The sequence below is a fragment of the Eptesicus fuscus genome, chromosome 18, assembly GCF_027574615.1.
Source record: "Eptesicus fuscus isolate TK198812 chromosome 18, DD_ASM_mEF_20220401, whole genome shotgun sequence".
NCBI lineage: Eukaryota > Metazoa > Chordata > Mammalia > Chiroptera > Vespertilionidae > Eptesicus > Eptesicus fuscus.
Genome location: NC_072490.1, coordinates 7,248,908 through 7,268,137, shown reverse-complemented (window position 1 = coordinate 7,268,137; position 19,230 = coordinate 7,248,908). Strand labels below are relative to the sequence as shown.

The following is a 19,230-nucleotide window of genomic DNA, read 5'->3' as shown; positions in this document are numbered from 1 at the left end:
GAAGAATTCATAGATTTTATTGTTAAGCTGCAACATACATGGTTTAATACAACAAAAAAACATTTAATCAAGTGAAAAGTAATAAACTGAACAATAAACAAATAAACACTCAAAACAAAATATTTTCCATTGGAAACATGTTAAGATGAATACGGGGTTTCGTTACCATCTTACTGCAATTTTCTTATGTGTTTCTAGCCTACATACCCCATGTTTTCTGTAATCATGCAGATGTGAATGGAAGTTTGAATGATTAAATAAATGAAAAGTCCGTTTACTGCAGAGAATCATTTCACAAGGCAGCCAAACTGGATTTAGAGAATAAAATTCAAGAAATTCTCCATGTATTTAGGTTCATTTTAGAATCCATGAACCTTAAGCTGTTCCTCCTTGACAATGCCAACCTGCAAAATAAAACTTAATTTAGCAGAATCACTCAAGGAATACATAAATTCACCCCTAAGAAAACATGGAGCAGCCATTAAGAAGCAGCATTGCTAATAGCTCATCACATATTTTTTTGGCGGCATCAACTGTTAACAACAAACAGTTCCACTCACATTTGAACGCCTTGACATGCCAAAAAACACCCTGTGTAGCAGCAGGAATGATCCCGCCCTCTAATGACAAAGCAATCTCAAGGCTGTACAGAAGCACCCAGTCACTCACCTCCAAGAGAAACTGGCAAATGTTTTTTCTTTGGTCACCTTGAAGCTGAATAACCTCTCCGTATTCGGGATGTTCGATCACAGTACCGTTACAGGCAAATTTCTGGAGAATTATGTAAATGTTTAACAGAACGGAGTCAAATACAATGAGGTTTTATTTTCACCAAAAGACTAAAATTAACTACTCCGTAGCCTTGACTACGTTTATGAAACAAGTTTGTCCCCTGTAATCCCCAACACTCCCAAGGTAATGTGAAATGAACCAGCAGGTCACATAATAAAGGCAATGATGTTACTTGGACCATCAAGAACTAAATTATTTCACGTGTTGCTTGAAGGCCATGTAAATCTTGTTTTGAGACGGGAGACCAGACATCAACATCTGATTGTTGAAAGTGAGAGAATGAACACGGCTTTCCTGGACCCAATCATTTTCAACCGCACCGATAAGGTGTGAACCATCGTCCGATGCAGAGCTGCGCATCAGCAGCTCCCATTTTTAAGCTCTCCCTTCTAGCACCTTTACCTTTTTGAAAGCTTTCACAAGTTTCTTTTTGTCATAATCATCTGCAATGCCCTGAACAGTGGTCAGCGTCTTCCTGCCGTTGCGCTGCTGGATTCTTATATGAATGTAATCCTCAGTCCCTGCCGGGAGTAAGTCGTCACCCTTAGTTGCATCAGCAAAGGGGTCTGCAAAGGGAGACAACAACCCATCAAAAGCAGAAAATACCGTTTCGTGGTTCATTTCCAGGTATACGGTAGACTTCACAGTCTACAGACAGCCGGCCCAGAAGGTTCTAGCGCCTCTGCTCTTTTCGCGGGTGGGGATGGGGGGGGGGGGGATGGAGAAGGGTGGTGGTGGGGTGTCAATAAAACCTCCAAGGTGCTCCCACAAAGAGAGGACACTGTGCACAGGCACGTCCACGGACACCCGGGCAGAAAAACCTTGCTCTAGGCAGATAACGTTACCGTTGAGCACGGCCCGCTACGGAGACCTTATTTTACAGCCGCTATAAAAATGTGCGTCACCTCGCTGACATTCTGATGACAACAGAAACATTCAAATCCCCCAATCATCTCGGCGGAGAGGTGCCGTGCAAAAAGGAACAACAAAAACACGTATCCATATACACACACGTGTGTGTGTGTGTGTATGTGTATGTGTACATATGTGTATGTGTGTGTAGTAGATCAAGGGGCGTCATTTGACACATGACTAGCCCCGCGGAGAAAAGGGGACCCCGTGGCCCCTCTGAGGTCTGTCTCCGCATCTTGCACTCAATGCGCCCCCGACACCTGCTCCCCAGCGGCTCCGACCCCGGATGGATGCCGATCCCCGAGCCCGGCATCGCCTCAGCGAGCGGCGGGGCAAGGCGAGGGGTCGCCGCCGGGCCGCGGGGATGTCGGGGGCCGCGCAGGGGGCCGGGCAGCAGGGCTGGGGCTGGGGGGGCCGGCCGGCTCGGGGAGGGGTCGCCGGGGGACCAGTCGCCATTTTCTGGGCGCCGAGACAAAGCCCCACTCGGGGTCCCGGGGGGCGGGGAGGGGGCCTGGGCAGGGGCAGGGGCGGCGGGCCGGCCGAGGGCGCGCGGGGGGCCAGGCGGGGCCGGCGGCCGCCGGATCTTACCGAAAGATTGGAGGTTCTGGATAGTGGACATGCGATACTAATGTGAGGCCGGTGAGGGGATAAAATTCCTGCGGGGCCCGCCCGGATCACCGTGTCAAGAGGCTGCAGTGGCGAGAAAACGGAAAATGGAAGAAATGCTTCGCCCCGGGGCTGGGATTCGGCTGCAGTGGCGGCGGCGGCGGCGGCGGCGGCGGCGGCGGCAGCCGGGAGGAGGCGGAGGAAGAGGCGGCGGCGACGGAGGCGAGGACGCGACAGAAGAGGCGGCGCTGCGGCTTCTCCGACAAAATGGCCGATGGAGACTATTTAGCCGAGCCCGCCGCCCCGCCCACGTGCTCGCCCGCGCCAGGAATTCTGGGGCTTGTAGTTTCCCAGCGGCAACAGCCCTCGGAAAGCCTGGGGCCGGTGGGCTTCCGGGACCGCAATTCCCAGCAGGGAGTTCGCGGCCCAGCGCTGACCCGCAGGACCAGAACGGTCCCGGTGGGTGCAGAGGTACCCGCGGGAGCCCGCAGGTCTGGGCTGTCCTCTCCGCACAGTGGTGGCACCGCGAGGTCAATGCTGGGGGATGCTCTCCATCGGTCACCCTGGAGGCCGGGGTAATGTAATAAAATTGGGGGGGCAGGAGCACAAGCCCTGAGCCCCCTCCTTTTGACTCGATGGCCGCGCCTCAGCATCTCCCGCATCGAAATTCCAGCCTCTCCTCCCCCCGCGTTGCTGGAGCCCCATTTGTCCCACCGAGGTTCGAGGTGGGAGCCTTCCCTCCCTCTCCCTCCCCCCCCAGGGTGGGGCCGCCTCCCCATTCCCTAGCGCGGTGGCCTTCCAACTCCTGCGTGCATCTCAGTTATCAGGAGGTCAGGGGTGTGACCCGAGAATCTGCAAAGCTAGGAAGCTCCCGGGGGTCAGGATGTGCCAGGCGAACATACCTGAAAACCAGCCTGCCGATTTGAACGCAGAACCTTGAACAGGATAGGTGCCTTATAGAAAGTGAGGGTGAACTCCCCCCACAAGGTTAACTGATGGAGAGTCAGGTACCACTGACTGTCAAGCTACACACAGAAAAACAAACCGAAACTTTGGGAATGGGCTCACCCTAGCGGGCCCCAAGGGGGCTCCATGGTTGGCTTTCTGGAAGCGGATAGACTAAAATGTAGGGAGTCTTAACTTTTTTTTTTTTTTTTTTTTGATGCCATGACTGTCTTGTGCTTGAAGCCTCTGGACCCCTTCTCAGAATATGCTTTAAGTGCATGAGATAAAACATCTAGGGCTACAAAGGAAACCAATTATAGTGAACTCAAAAGCCATACAGGGATAACATAGTATTGTTTCTTTATCATTGCATTCACAAGACCCAGCAGTAGGTCTAACTACTAGAATTTCAAAAGGTGATTACAGGTATTTTGAGATAGCTGAAACATCAGAAATAGGAATATATCGGTGACTTCTATTGGGGCAAAGGGACAGGTCCTTCTAATACTGCTGTGATGTCCCCAGCATTCCTAAAGAAGGAAATACTAAACTTTGGTTAGGAGTTAGTGACAATGGAGGTGTAAGCCTTTTTCCTGTCTAGTTTTAGGAATTCTCTCCCTTCTCCCCGACCCCCACAATTTATCCATGGACAAGGATCTGCAGACCCCAGGTTTAGAATATATGGATTTAATAATCTCTGGTAATTAAAGCTGGTGATAGGTACCATTTAGTGCTTACTACTCGACTGTTGTAACATTTATATACAATATTATTAATCTGTAGCCATTCTATGATGTAGTTATTACTCTGTTTAACAGATGCAGAAATGGGGGCTTTTGTAGGTTAAATAATTTGCCTAAAAAAACTAAATTCTTAACTCTGAGGAATCCAACTACATTTTTGGTCCTCTCGTCCTGATTTAAATGAACAACACATTTATATCCAAACTACGGTGTGAAGTTTTAGAGCTGGTTCCAAAACAAGGAGAATTAAAATACTTAAAACCTAGTATTTTTAGTTCTGAATGGTACCAGTCTAGTTTAAGGTGATCATCATCTGCCTTATCTCAGAAGAAAGTTTAGATCACCAGCAGAGCACAGTAGTATGGACTAAAGGAATCAGGGAAGATGAAACAAACAAAAAAAAGAATAGTTGAAAAATAAAAGCCCCCAAAGCTAGAGATAGACACCAAACTGGCTTTTCCTGTCCTAAAGGCTAAGAGAGAGAGAGAGAGAGGGAGAGACAAATGAGCTAGAAAATCCATACGTCTACAGGGTGAGAACGTACCAGTTGTGCAGGAGGAATGACTTTGCCCGGCCCTGAGGCACAGGAGATAGTTTTGTGGGCCCTCATAAAGGGCACACTGTGATGTATTGCACAGCATCCCAGCACTGTGCCTACCATGAGGACAATGGTGGGTTTTATGCAGCTGTTCCTGATACCTGCTAGTCATGAGGACATGCTGTCAGGTGAGGGCCTTGGGTCCTCCTTCATCCATAGTTTGTCCTCCCTCTCCCCCCCACACACACAAAATGGGAAGAGGCTCTTTCTAGGGTCTTTTTACTGCCTCAGTGAGATTCACAGAGCTTATTAGTTACATTTATTTGTTATGTTTTCAAATAATATACTGTCATGATATTTTTTTTCAGAAAACTTTTCAGGTGAAATACCTGTAAATTTAAAGCAGTAGGTCCCATCTATTTTTATTCTGAAAAAGTACAATAAATACACTATATTTCTAGACCTTTTAGACACTCGGTTGTGTTCAGGTCCGTTAGAAGTGAGTGAAAACCTTGAATTGTCATACTTGGTTGTTATATTAGCAATGTGTGACATAAATGAAATGCTGGAAACATGTACATGGTAAGAAGGGTTTAATTCCTTTACTTATCAATGAACTTAGAATTCTGTTACAGCAAAACTCATTATCAATATTTATGTAGGTCAAAGGTAAAATCATGTCCCCGGAAACCTACTTACCTACAGAGAATTGTTCACCAGCCAGGGGCTGAGGAACCCTCCACACCCCAAGTCCTTTAACACATCGAAGTAACAGGCCTCTTCAACATAAATATAACCAAGACTGTGCCTGGGAGTTGCCTTTTAGTCGGCAAGGTCAGAGAGTCCTTGGGACACTCAGGAGGGAAATGGAGACTTGGTGATCTTGAGTAGAGGAGGTGGAGACCTTGCATCTCCCAGATGGAGGCGCTGAGCCCCCTTGACAGCATGGGAATGGAAGGTAGAAATCAAGAGTCATGAGCCAGCTAACTACCAAAAAGCTCTTCGAAAAGGGATACTTACTGTGTATACCTTTGGGAAGCCATAGTATTATTTTTTGAGGTTTAACTTCTGGTTACAGACAGGATACTCTACCACACTGTGAAGAGATGGTCTCCCTGTACCCTAATATATCAACCAATTAAAGGACATAAACTCTGTGGTCATCTCAATAAGATGAAAAAAAAATTGATTTTGATCACCTGATTCTATGCTCCAAGAATACCCCTCCCCCCTTTTTTTCCAGTGAGGGAAGGGCAGAAGACCACAGTGTGGGGGTGAAAGCTGCGTGTTATTTGATATCCTAGAACTTTCTGGAAATGGGGTGATACGGGGCAGTGTTGCTTCTTATTTCAAGGGTAGACCACTGACCTTCCTGAGTCTCAAATTTTTATGCTGATATTTTCAATGTAATAATAGCTTCCCTGAATTCTTTTCTTAGCTCATTTTAATATAAAAGCTACTTAATCGATTCTATTACTCTTAGAACTGAGCCACCAGCTATTGTGTAGATTCAGTATAACCATGTCCCAGTCCGCCCACCACTGTACGCCATCCCAGGCCAACCACGCATGACCTTACATTACAGGGCTGCACAGAGCTCTGGGAACAGCCACATCCAGATGCAGATCAATGGCACCACATCTTCATAAAATCCCATTTAACTGCTGTCCTCCTCCTCTTCGTGTTCTGTCAGTCTCTTAGGCCACAGACTCTACATTTTCACGACTTTAAGTTTAATCTTCCTTTATTGTAAACATGGTCTGTATTTAATGGATTTATAATGTTCGTAAAACAACCTCACCCCAGATCTTGTTTCTTTTTTGACAGGAGTGAATCTCATATAAGCAAACAATAGAGAAATACTCACGGGGGAGAAGAGGAACAGCTCGTACAGAGTGCATGCCGAGTACCGGGTCAGGACTCAGTTTCCATGCGCTGTCTCTGTGCTCTTCAGCCAGCCTCATCCTAAACTCGGGAACCCAGATCTCAGACGGGCAGTCGGCTCCGCACTCCGTACGGCTCTTCTCTCTACACTGGTGATGTCATACATGTTCTCTCTTCTCAAACCCCAGTTCCTTCCCCTGTGTTCATCCTCAGCTGGTGACCTTGCTCACACTGAATGAGAACGTTGAAGTGATCAGGTGGGGCAAACCTCACCCAGACACCAAACTCCAGACCTCCCTCCATTTGTACCACTGTCCTTTGCCTTGTTGTTAAAATAGATGAATTATCCCAGTTTTCTTCTGCTGCTCTCTTAAAGAAGTTGCATTTATAATCTCTCTCTCTCTCTCTCTCTCTCTCTCTCTCTCTCTCTCTTCATTAAATCCACCAGGATGCAGCTATTCTCTAGAATCTTCCATCTTAAAAAGACAAAAACCAAAGCCTCCCTGGTCTATCTCCTTTCCTTGCTAGGACTCATTCCTCCCCAGCCCTCCAAGCAAGCCTCTGTCTCCACTGCTACGCTGAGGCCCTTCATGTCAAGGTTCCTTGACCTCTCTATTGCCAATCCAATGCCACTCCCTGTTCTTACCTTACTAGACCCCCTCCGCAGCACTGCGTGAAGTGAACGACTCCTTTCTTCTCTTGGCTTCGATGACGTCACACTCTCTTGGCCTTTTTCCATATCATTGATCACACTATTTCCAACTCTTTGGCGGGCTCCTTGTCTACTCACACTGTGCCAATGCAGTGTTTCAAACAGGAGGGAAATCGGGGGACGGCGGCGGCCTGGAAGCCAGGGAAAGGAAGTAGGCACCCCAGGGGCTGGGTTAGGAGTGGTTGGTGGTCAGCAGCAGGGGATAGTTCTGTCCATAATTGCACTCAGTGGCGTCATGGTGTCAGCATGAGGGGTCAGAGCCGAAATAGAGGGGACAGTTTTCAAACATTCATGAGATCAGGGAGGGTCTCAGCTCATTTCTACTTGGGTTACATGGTTGCAATAAGTTATGAGCAAAAAGGAAATGCATTAGAATTGCTCCTTGAGCTAAAAAAAAAAAAAAAAAAAAAAAAAAAAAAGTAAGTTATTCTTCACCAAAAGCATCTTTGGGAAATGGGTAGGACAAGGAGACTATAGGAAAACCAATTTAAAATATGTTTTCAATTACAGTTGACATACAAGATTATGTTTTAGGTGTACAACATAGTAATAAAACATTAAATTAAGTAAAAAAGTCAACTCTTTAATTCAGCTCACCTTAATTCCCTTTGCGGATTAGGCCTCTTTAATAATAATAAGCTCCTTAATCAAAACATGAGAATTTGCAGAGCTGTCAGTGACAGAACAGATTTTGGAGGGCAATGTCATTGCTTCTTGGAGTATAATCCCACAATTAAAAATACAGGACCCCAGGCAATATCCTCAATAGCATTTTTCATGGTAACTTCAGAAAGGGATTTCATGTGGTGTGTTGTCTTTTTAAAAAAATAGATGATAAAGAGTGAAGACCTTCACCCTCTTAGAAACGGTTGTGTATTTGTGAAAACTACCCAGTCACAAAACCAAATCTGGCTTTTCAAAATAAACACATTATTTTCGATGTAATTGCTGTAATTAGCCTGTGGGAACACCACTGACCATTAGCAGAAAAAACAGATGGAATGGGGTTTGTCTTCATGCATGAGCTAGGATGTCGTGCAAACACCAATTGTTAGCTATAACTCAGTCACCCTGCTGTGCAGCTGGGATGCCGAGTTACAAATAATGGTGGCAATGTACCGCCAGACCCTGAACGACCTCTTTCAGTTACTCAGAATGACCATTTTAGGTGTCTTCCAGGGTAGCCAATTAAAACGTGTGGAGATGGCAGAATCAGTTCAAACAAAAATTTGAGCCAACTTCAGAGCAAAAGCAAGAGCTACTATTTCCCATATCGATTCCACCGTTTCAGCTAATGGAGCTGCCACTGACCCAGCAGCCCTGGTGAGAAACCTGGGGGCCTTTTTACCCTCTCCTTCCCTCCTTCCCTTTCTGCTTGGCCTCGGTCTGCCTCCTACTGATGGGCACCTACCTGCAGCCTCACTGTTGCCTTGGGCCTGGGTAGGGTCGCGGTTAGGGAGCAAGATAGTGTGAACTCTCAGGAGGGCTGGTGTGTGTTCTTAAAAAGCACGCAGGGGATTCTGATCCCCCTCCCTCCCACACGGTGAAGAGCCTCAAGGTATAATACAGGTTCTCAAGATGGAAGGGGATACAAGAACTTTCATAGCAGGGAGATTTTTCAAACCCCAAGTGAATCATCCCGCCGACATAAAGGAACAAAAAGGCACTTGAAGGGGACACGAGACAACATGAAAGGCAGCCGGACAAGCCAGAGATGTGGATTTGAGATCTTCAATACAGATCTTTGACCGCCACCTGCCGCCTGTCTCTGGGCAATACGACTCTGCCCAGGTCTGACCGTGTATCCTCCTCTGAAGGTGATGCCAACGTGATACATTCTGTGCCTTGTCTCCCTTCCTAGACTGGCCTGACAACTTCCACAGCCTGGAGCCAGACCACCGAGGGCCCTCCAGGGGAGCCAGCTTAGTTTTAAGCACCTGCTCAGTTCCAGGCTCTGTGCGGGACACATGCCACTCTGTCTTCAGGGAGCCTCCAGGTCCGTGTGGGAGAAAGACATGCGACACGTGAGAGCACTGCCGGGGACGGCTCAGCTGGGGTTTCCCCAGAGCAGACTGTGACCCCAGGACACATGCCGAGGAGGGGGACGTAAGACAATGAAGGGAGGAAACGTCACGAGGGTGGCACCAGTGAACAAGTAGGTTAGCACTGTGGGTAACCGGGCCTCAGTTCTGCAGGGGACTCTCAGAGGGACCCTACTGAACCTCTCTGCTCGCAGTGCGGCCAGCAGCCCTGGCATCAGCCGGGAGCTTGTCAGAAACGCCGCATCCTGGGCCCCATCCCAGCCCTGCTGAATCAGAATTTGCACATGAAAGTTTGAGAGGCATGGCCTTAAATCTTTCATCTTTATCAAACGTGATAGCTTTGATACAAAACAAATTTTTCTCTATTTTAGGACTTGATTCCAACAAACTGGATCCATCTGAATAACTTCTTTGAGGTTTCCCATGTTTGAAGTGGATATTAAAGTGTTCCAGTCCTTAGAGAGCTCTTTAAAATGCAACTCTTGTTTACCTGCACTTTATCGTAATTATAACTCGGTTGCAGAGACAGAAGGCTCACGCAACCAACTGTTCTGTCAAATGCAAATTTTGTATGGGAAATACTTCTGGGAGAAAATAGAGCGGCCATCATGCGAGAAGTTATTTTTAAAGGACTATACCAAATGTCTCCTGTACTTGAAAGTTTTATCAAAAATTTCAATGAATAGAGGAACCTTTGTGGGAGATCAACACAAGCACACATTGAGATAGATAGATGCCCTCCTCAAAATGTAACCAGAGTTTCATATATAAATTATGAAACACCAAACATAAATAGCACAATGTTTGTTTATATACACTCTTAATATTGACACGTGGGTTTACTTTTGATACTCATCTTCATTTCATCTCTAACACAAGATTAAACTAAGGTGGTAAAACTAACTTTTCAGGTAGTATTGCTGCATAACAAACCACCCCAAATTTGGATGGTGTAATAAAGCAGTGATTTATTCTTGTTCATGTCTACAGGTTGGCTGAGGTGGCTCTGCTATCTCAGCTGGACTCACTGAGCTTGACTGCAAGCTGCATCTTGAGTTTGGGTCATCTTGATCAGATGCATCTTGAGTCTGGGTCTGTTCCTTGGACCAGTGGGCTCCCTGTGGCATGTTCTCATGGTGAATGACAACATGTAAGTGGACAAACCCAACTCCATCAACATATTTCAAGTCCCTTATGTACCTCTTCTTCTTTTTTTTTTTTTTTTAATATATTTTTATTGATTTTTTACAGAGAGGAAGGGAGAGGGACAGAAAGCTAGAAACATCAATGAGAGAGAAACATCGACCAGCTGCCTCCTGCACGCCCCCTACTGGGGATGTGCCCGCAACCAAGGTACATGCCCTTGACCAGAATCGAACCTGGGACCTTTCAGTCCGCAGACCGATGCTCTATCCACAGAGCCAAACCGGTTTTGGCATCTTCTAACATTTCATTAGCTAAAGCAAGTCACATGGCCAAGTCCAAACCAAGGGTTGGAGAATACTATGGTCTGAAGGTTTGTGTCCCTCCATCATTCATATATTGAAACCTAATCCCTAAGGTGATGATATTGGGAGGTGAGGCCTTTGGGAGGCGATAGGTTGTGAGGGCTCCTCCCCCATGCTTGGGGTAAGTGTCTTATGAAAAGAGGCCCCAGAGGGATCCCTTGAGCTCTTCCACCATGTGAGGAAACAGTGTAGGTCGGCAGTCTGCAACAGGTTTTACTGGATTCCAGCCAGCACCCTCATGTTGGACTTAAGAACTGGGAGAAATAAATTTCTGTTGTTCATAAAGTGCCCAGTCTCTGGCATTTTGTTACAGCAGCCGGAACAGACTAAGACAAAGAAGTATGCTCCGCCAACCATAAAGGCAAGTGGCATGGTCAAGCCCACCTTCAGTGGGGCGGGGTAGTGCACTCCTCCCAGAATTAGGGGGTTAGAGGGAGTGAGTATTGGAAGAACAAGAATCTTGTCTACTAACAGAAAAATTGAGGCACAGCAATTTGCATAATAAGTCATGGTGCTGGTATTTAAGTGATTTTCTTATCTTAAGAGAAAAAGGAGGACACAAGCGTTGAGTATCTATAGTTACCAAACATTCTGCTGGAGGGTTTCTCCTGTGCTATTTCATTCAACCTTTCACAACACCATGAGGAAGGGACCTGTGACCCCATTTTACACATGAGGTGATTGGCCGCAGAGCTGGTTAAGTAGAAAGTCTAAGAGTGGGGCCTAGTTTTTTTTCTGGCAGCTTCTATGCTTTGAATATTGGGTCACATTTTTTGTGTGTGTGTGTCATGGAAAATCAAGCACTTATTTCTTAGGGGAAAACATTATCTTTACGCTGTTCCTTTTTACCCAGAGGCAAGCAGAGCCGTATATATTTTTTAGCATAGCTTCGATCATTCTTGATACTCAAATTGTTGACTCAAATGGATTCTCCAGAATACTCAGGTGATCTATACAGATTGGTTGCTCAGTGCATGCTTTTGGGGCTTCCGGGTTAGGGAGGCTGAATGCTCAGGTAACTTGAGGACAATTAGTCCCTCTTTACTGTCTTGCTATCTTATGGGGATGGGGATGGGGAGTGGGAAGATGGCGAAATCAGGAATTCTGGCCAGGAAATGCTGCCTGGAGAGGATTTCAGATGGGTCTACTGATATTGTCTTCCCCTCCTCACCCATCTGAAATGCCCTGCCAACTTCCGTGTGAGCCTGTTTGTCGGGAGTGGTTAGCAAACTTCATTGTGCCAGGCACATTAATGGCAGTGCAGAGAAAGGTGGATTGAGGACAGGGGTTGATGGGATTTCTTCAGGAATCTGTGTTTTTACAGGGGTTCTATGGACTGCTTTAGCCCACCAGGCAGAGAAAGGCTCTTGGCTTTTATAGTGTTTTCATTCACACATTCATTTCAGGTTAGTGGAGGGTTCCTATTCCTACGCGGGGGTGGCGGGGGACAGTGTCGGCTTCAGTGTTCTGGACGGGCCAGACACAGAGGAGCAACAATGGCCCTGAGCCTGTGTAAGACTCCAGGGGAGTTCCTGACCTGCTTCCCGCTCAGCTACAGAGTCCCTGCAGAGACCGGCAGGGGCTTCTCCACGGATGCCCAGGCTTACCTCCAGGGTCTAACCCAAGTTCTCAACCTTAGTACTACTGACATTTTTAGTTGGAGGATCTTTGTTGTGGGGGGCTGTCCTGTGCATTGTAGGATGTTTAGGAGCATCCCTGGCCACTACCACTGTATGACCCCTCCATGATAGGGCGATCAAAAATGTCCCCTAAGAGGCAAAATCACACTACCACTCCTATGCCCACACTCCGATCCCCTGCTCAGAGAATTGCTGATCTTACTTGGGTGACCACTCAGTAGAGGTGATTGCTGGGAGTTCTGTTCTCTGGAGAACAAGCCATGGAGAGGTGACTGGAAGGACTGGGGTACGGGGCAACTGTGACTTTGAATGTTGGCTCCTCTGGTGACTAACCATTGACTTCTTTCTCTAGCCCCTCTTCTTTCCCAGCCTTTCCTAACCAAAAAACAAACAAACAAAAATCACATACCTACAAACATTATTTTCATAAATGACTTTTACTTCTTTATCATTTCTCTTGACAGTAATTCTTGGCAATGTGCATATAACATGAAGGCAAGCGTAACTTTCAGAAGTCATCAAAGAAATGGTCCTGTCATCCTCATTTTCTCAAACCATTAAAATATTTTCATTTATAAAAATTAATCTAAATATAAATATTGACACTGAAGATCAAAATCACTTGATGACAAAATAATTCTTCTGGAACTGTAACATATACTTATGGTTTTTAATAGTAAATTAAATCTTTGCACTTTTTTTGGCACAAGGAAACCTTTATAAAAATTCAAAAGCCATAGAGCAGGCTTCTTCTTTTCTTTTTCTTTTTTTTTTTTTTGCAAGGCTCACACAGTACACATTTTCGTCAAGGAAAACTGAATATTTAAACACTGTAACACAACAATGGTTGCTTTCGTGCCTCCTAAAGAAAACGTTCTATTGGGAACCAGATCTTTTTTGTTGTGTTTTTCAAATTTGAATTTGTTTGCTTTGAACCATACCAACAGAACAAAAGACCAAAGATTTACTTTATTTCAAAGGCATTATTTCTGTTGGAGAAGACATACACAGCATCAGCAAGAATAATTATTGGAAGATAGTTAGACCCCCATCAGGAATGCACCACGACACACATTTCAGCAGCGTGTCAGGTCTGGGAATGTGCCTGCCAGCAGAAGAACAGAGACGTTGGAAACAACACAGAGACAGAGGGAGGCTCTTCAGCGTGAGGCATTCTAATTACACTTAGCTCCCAGGTGTGACTTTGCAAATTAATGTCTATGGCCCTCAGTCTCCAAATCTAAAAAATGGCGATACCTACTGAATAGGGTCGCTCTAAGGATTAAAATGAGAAGAAGAATAAACATCGGTCCTACTATTCCCTTGCCTCCGATCTTTGCCTTCTTCCTTAGATTCAGAATATATTAGCAGAATGATCAATTGAGTGAAATTCCAGTTCCATTTGCTTTTATAAACACAGTCTACATAGTCATGCATTTGAGACCTGAAACATAGAGTTAGTGTCAACTCAGTGTCCATTAAATTCACAGTTTGTCCTGTACGTTTTCTGGATACTCCTTAACTATTTTTGTCTTTATGGTCATTTTACTACTTCGACTGAATATTTATTGGGAAGTAAATTTTGGAGGACAACATTTTCTCATGTGGCTATAGTCTGCGATAATGCATTGAGCTACACCTCATTTAGAGGCGGTCATCACTAACCCATGTCACGTTGGTTCTGGACAGTGCCCTAAAGTTAAGCCAGTGATGGGCTTTCTCAAGCCCCTCTCCACTCCAGAGTGGGGAAAGTCTCAGGAAGTCCAAGGAAGAACCTAAATTCTCAATGAGCCATAGTTTCAAATGGGCCTGGGCATGGCATGGGTGAGGCAGAGCCTTCTATTCTGTGGCTGGTGATCGCAAAGCAATGGGAATGACTGGTGGTGCGGTGGGCTGGGGGCCTAGCAGGAAGGAGGTGGCTGAAGGGAGACCTGCATCCTTGATGGGCGAGCACTCTCCAATTGTGACAGCCCCTAGTGCTCATACAGGGGCATTTTCACCTTTTCCCTCAGCATTTGCAAGGTAAGATGCTTGTGAGAGATTAATAAGAATTGATAATGAATTAAATGAAAACACCCACCTCCCTTCCCTCCACCCCCACCCCCACCCAACCATTTTTCTTTGGACAAATTGTTGATAGGTCATTCTAGTTGGATCAAAAGGATAAAATAAAAAACAACAACAAAAAACCAATCACAAAGACAACACACAGCAAAGCAGACAGGGACATGATGCCTTTTTGGACGTGGAGATCTGCTGTTGGAAGCCAGCATCTCGGTTTTCTGTCCTGGCTTCTCCTGGGAGCCTAAGGCAGAGAGCGGGCAAGACCGCCGTGCCGATGCCTGGGACCGCTCTCTGGGTGAGGTATCAGGACAGCCCTGTGCACCGTGGCTCCCAGGCCCTCTCCTCAGGCGGAGATCCATATGGTATTCAATGGCTGTTGGGTCAAGGCACTGTCGTGTACGCCGGAGGCAGTGGGTCACTGGCAGTGGAGCTCCGTGGCACTAATACATCACAGCGGATTCCAGAGTGGGCTCCTGGGGAGAGACAATGAGCACATGGTCAGCCACGTGGCCGAAGGGAGGCGAGGCGATGGAAAACGGCTGCTGCTTTTTGATGTCATAGGAGGTATTCGTGCTCATTGACCAGTTAAATGGTTCACAATATTTAAAAAGTGGTGCCTTTTTACCATGTGCATTTTAATCCACCTGAAATTTATTTGGGTCTATGGACTACGGCAAGTTGGTGCCCTTCCCACTACCACCCCCTTGGCCAATTTCCCAAGCACATTAAAAAAAGAAAATCTATACCTTCCCTACTAGTTCCTAATGCTTTAAAAGATTCACATAACACATTTTCTGTGTGCCTGCACTGTATCTGAGCTTTCTAATCTATTCCATTCATCACTAATTCCTTTACAGAAGCAATTTTCTACCATTATGCACCAAGGATTTTTAAAACATGCAATCCCTGAATATTTAGTCAGGGGCGCCGACCGCCCTTCCCTTAGATTGTCAAATAAAAAATGATAACAGCCAACACAACAATAGCCATCCAGTGTGATGGATCAAAATTATACCTATTTTTTGGTCTGACTGGCAAAAAATATATATTTTTGGTGTGTCGCAGAATTTGAGTAATTAGTTTATGTGTGCCCTGAGATGAAAAAGGTTGAAAATCGCTGCTTTATAGCTTTTAATTTGTTTGAAAATCTGGCAGAAAAATCACTTTAACTTTGCAAAATGATTTTGTCTATTCTTTCTGATTTATTCCTACGTGAACTTTAAAAAAGTCCCACTGAGATTTTTATGAGAACTGGATTAAACCATAAATTAATTGGAGAAATGACTTTTCTTATTGAACTACTGATGTGACTTAATAATCAGTATCTCAATATTAAAGGTATCCTTGCATTCCTGTAAAATTTATCTGGTGATTTATTACTTAATGTTCTTCTGTGTCTAATTTGCTAATATTTTACTTAGTATGCATCATTTCTCTGAAGAAATACAGTTAGTGTGTGGTTTGTGTATGTCTGTGTGTATGTCTATGTGGATGTGTGTGTGTGAATGAATATGTGTGTGTTGTGTGTGTGAACATGGAGCATGTGTACACACTTATCAGCCATGCCAGGCTTTGGTACTTGAGGTTATAGTAGCTTCACAACATATCTTTTAGTTCCTAATTTTTTTTTTTTGCTCTGAAACATTTTATATTGCATAGGAATTAACTGTTCCTTCAAAATTTATCAGCTAAGTCACTTAGCCAGAGAATCTTTTTTTGAAGGTTTAATCTATTTAAAAATTTTATTTCTTTAATTATTTTTCACTAATATTCTGACTTTATTAGAATTAAGACTTTAAAATTTATTAGCATAGATTTACATCACATATATTTAAAAATTTACATCTCTTTTATAGTCTCATGTTTTTATTTAATTTTTTCTTGATTTGGCTTACAAAGAAATTCTATTTTGTATTTTTCCAAAGGACAAACTCTTCAATTATGATAATTTCTATAGTTCTCTGGTTTTAATTAATTGGTTTTTGCACTTATCGCATTTATCTTTGATGTCTGGAATTCAATGTCTTATTTCATTAGTTTTGCTTCTCCCTTCTTTAATAACAAAGAAAACATTTAATATTATAAATGTGACCAGTGTAGTTTATACGGATCCCATCTGTTTCAATATATGTAATGTTTCCATGTTCTAAGTGCTCTGTGGATTTACTTTTCTCTTTAGTTCGTAGTTCCTTGGAAATGTGTGTGTCAGAGTGTGCACATGTGCATGTTTGTATAAATGTATATTTGTGCATGCTTTATAAATCAAAATAGGGTTTTTGTTTACTTTTACTTTTGTTCTAATTTTCTAGATTTGCCCTGTCCAATATGGTAGCCACTAGCTACTTGTGGCTGTTTACATTTAGGTTAATTAAAAATTAAATGAAAATGTAAAGATTACTTCCTCCAAGGCAGTAGCCATATTTGAAGCGCTCAGTAGCCACGTGTGGCTACCACATGTGGCCTTTCCATTATTTTAGAAAGTTCTACTCAACAGTGTACTGTTCTAGATTATTTTTGTCATCGGCGTCACAGCAGGTAGTTTTATACTGACTACTTTTTGGAATTTATTGAGATTTTCTTTGTAACTGGTATAAAATCAGTTTTTATAAATGGCCCATCGATGGCTGGAAAGAAAGTGAACCTTCTGTAAAGTATACAGTTAAATAAATATCTTAATTGAGGGAATTTTAAAGTCACCAACCATGGGATAATAAATTGTCTTGCTCTACTGTTTGCCAAAGCAAGGAAGGCTCATGAGTTATCAACTTTATTTCATCAAAATTAAAACACTCTCCCTCCTTGTCTTCTCTGCAAATGCTTCTTGTCTTAAACTCCACTTTGCTTGAAAGTAGTATTTCCATTTTTGTTTGCATTTCTTTAGTAAATATTGTCCATATTTTCATGTTTAACCTGTTATTTAAAGGTAATTTATTTTAAAAAATAATTTATTAAGGTGAAATTCACATAAAATTAACCCTTTGGGAGTGAACAATTCAGTGGCGTTTAGTATGTTCACAGTGTGTGCCGCCACCACCTCTGTGTGGTTTCAAAAGCTTCCCCTTGCTGTAAAGTAAAACATCTCACCTACTGAGCAGTTGCTTCCTATTCCCCGTCCCCGCAGCCCCTGGCAACCACGGATCTATGTTCTAGCTCCATGAAAGGTAATTTATTTTTAACCACCTGATTTATAACAGGTTTCTTCCCCAGCCCTAGTGGTCTGCCCTTTTAGTGTAATAATGAATCTTTTAGCTCTTTGAAGAAACGACCAGGAGCAAGGTAATTGGACTCTGAAAGGTCATGGGTAATGGCTAGCCACAGAAGGAAAGGCATCGGGCTGCATGCGGCCATGTGGTGCCTAAAGATGCAGTGGTTGTAATTCTAAATGGCACGGCCAGCATTGCGCCATTACCCGATACCTGGTGCAGTGCTCAGGAGACAGGAGACAAGGAGGAAGAGGACAGGGAAGGGAGTGACAGGTGATGCATAAAAGGCCAAAGGTTATACTTGTCCTTGCTTTGGTCTTGTCACTCCAGACACTGTCTGCCCGTAGCATAATGGTACCACTGAGGCAGTTTAGCTGGATCGCCACATCCCTTATAAGTAGCATCAAGCATTTGCCAAAATTCCAAAGCATATTTTGGTGTTTAGGCAAATAATCTATTATTCCCTGACCTCTATATGACCTCCAGGGTTTGTGCAAATTATCTTCTGTCCCTTTCTTTACCTCATTTAGGGGCAGTTGCTGCCTTTTTTCAGGACCTTAGTGGCTAATGGGAAATTTAAGGAAGAGTGAGTATGGTTCAAAAACAGCATAAAAACTCCTGCACCTCAACCCAACCTTACATTCATGTGTCCACATTTTTATTTCTGTTATATCAAAATTGGTTCCTACAAGGAAGTGGATGTGCAGTTGCGAGGCTGTATCCATATATCAAAGAGTTTGGCAATGCCCGACAGGGTGTTCGTCACCTCTCTTAGATCCCCATCATCCCCACCAACAGGCCACGGGACCATGCAGAAAGGATGGGTCTTGGGGCTCAACCAGGGAAGCCACAGACAGAAGGGCTACAGAATGGAGGTGCCATCTCCAGTGAAAGATGGGCTTTAGGACAGAGATGACATTTACCATCAAGTCCTTGGTGGTGCTTTTCCTGTTTGTCGAGGAGCCTTGGAGAATGAAGTTGCGGTTGAATATTTTTGTGTTGGTCACTGAAGATACCTCCATTTTTTCAGCTAAAAGGAAACAAATGAGAATGTCACCCAGAGCTGGACCGATAGTTAAGGAAGAAAGACCAGGTGTCCAGAGTACCCAGGCTTGTGTTCTGGACTTGGAATCTCATTCTGGTCCGCGGGTCTGACTGTGGGTTTATTTTGTGTTCATTTTTCATAATGAACCAAATAGGGTATCATTAGTAGCTTTCTGGGGAAAGGTAGCTTAGAGATAATCTAATATAGTTCATAAATTCTTATTTGCCATTTGGAAATATAAAATCCTCTAAAAAGTGCGTATATTTATAACTTTGGAGCCAAAATTATCTGGGCAAAATGTAACTTGAATGGACATGCGGCCCTTTAAAGTCCTTGTCCACCCCATTGAGTGTGAACATTCTCACAACTTCTTACCAGGATATTGATGTGTTTATCAGATGCTGCCCGACACCATGGCTGTGTGTGTGTGTGTGTGTGTGTGTGTGTGTGTGTGTGTGTGTGTGTGAAGGCTGTTATAAATTACACAGTATATACATCATATTACCTTTCTTTTTTTAACTTTTCAATTACAGTTTACATTCCATATTATTCTGTATTAGTACAGCATGGTAGTTAGAAAAGCATGTACTTTACAG

The 19,230-nt window shown here is 44.2% G+C and overlaps 2 protein-coding genes and 1 long non-coding RNA gene across 5 annotated transcripts in view; 1 reads left to right on the top strand and 2 right to left on the bottom strand.

The window, feature by feature from the left end:
* On the bottom strand, positions 1-4,561 carry EIF1B (eukaryotic translation initiation factor 1B). 3 transcript variants are annotated; one of them, XM_054729865.1, is made up of 5 exons: positions 4,543-4,561; positions 2,293-2,394; positions 1,195-1,358; positions 670-771; positions 1-404 (listed from the first exon to the last, which is right to left on the bottom strand). In XM_054729865.1, the coding sequence occupies exons 2-5, from the start codon at positions 2,321-2,323 to the stop codon at positions 360-362; spliced, it is 342 nt and encodes a 113-aa protein (XP_054585840.1). In that variant the 5' UTR covers positions 2,324-2,394; positions 4,543-4,561; the 3' UTR covers positions 1-359. The 3 variants fall into 3 exon arrangements, with proteins under 3 accessions (XP_054585840.1, XP_054585841.1, XP_008152948.1); XM_054729866.1 differs by lacking the exon at positions 4,543-4,561 and adding an exon at positions 3,213-3,296; XM_008154726.3 differs by lacking the exon at positions 4,543-4,561 and having other exon boundaries at positions 2,293-2,575.
* LOC114227866 (uncharacterized) lies at positions 2,677-10,156 on the top strand. Its single transcript, XR_008558903.1, has 3 exons — positions 2,677-2,885; positions 8,994-9,156; positions 9,546-10,156. It is a non-coding gene; the product is annotated as an uncharacterized LOC114227866 (long non-coding RNA).
* A 2,911-nt stretch (positions 10,157-13,067) lies between these two features.
* MYRIP (myosin VIIA and Rab interacting protein) overlaps positions 13,068-19,230 on the bottom strand; it is a 162,638-nt gene continuing 156,475 nt past the window's right edge. Inside the window, exons 16-17 of the mRNA XM_054729730.1 lie at positions 18,513-18,619; positions 13,068-14,859 (exon numbers count right to left, since the gene is read on the bottom strand). Of these exons, the coding sequence (XP_054585705.1) occupies positions 14,827-14,859; positions 18,513-18,619 (140 nt within the window). The 3' untranslated portion in view covers positions 13,068-14,826. The remainder of the gene's footprint in view (positions 14,860-18,512; positions 18,620-19,230) is intronic.

Excerpts from the sequence above, each read along its gene's own strand:
- EIF1B (XM_054729865.1), bottom strand. The coding sequence starts at position 2,323 with ATGTCCACTATCCAGAACCTCCAATCTTTCG. Across the intron at positions 1,359-2,292 it reads CCAGAACCTCCAATCTTTCG|ACCCCTTTGCTGATGCAACT; the intron begins GTAAGATCCGGC and ends CTCCCTTTGCAG. Across the intron at positions 405-669 it reads TTTGCCAGTTTCTCTTGGAG|GTTGGCATTGTCAAGGAGGA; the intron begins GTGAGTGACTGG and ends TTTATTTTGCAG.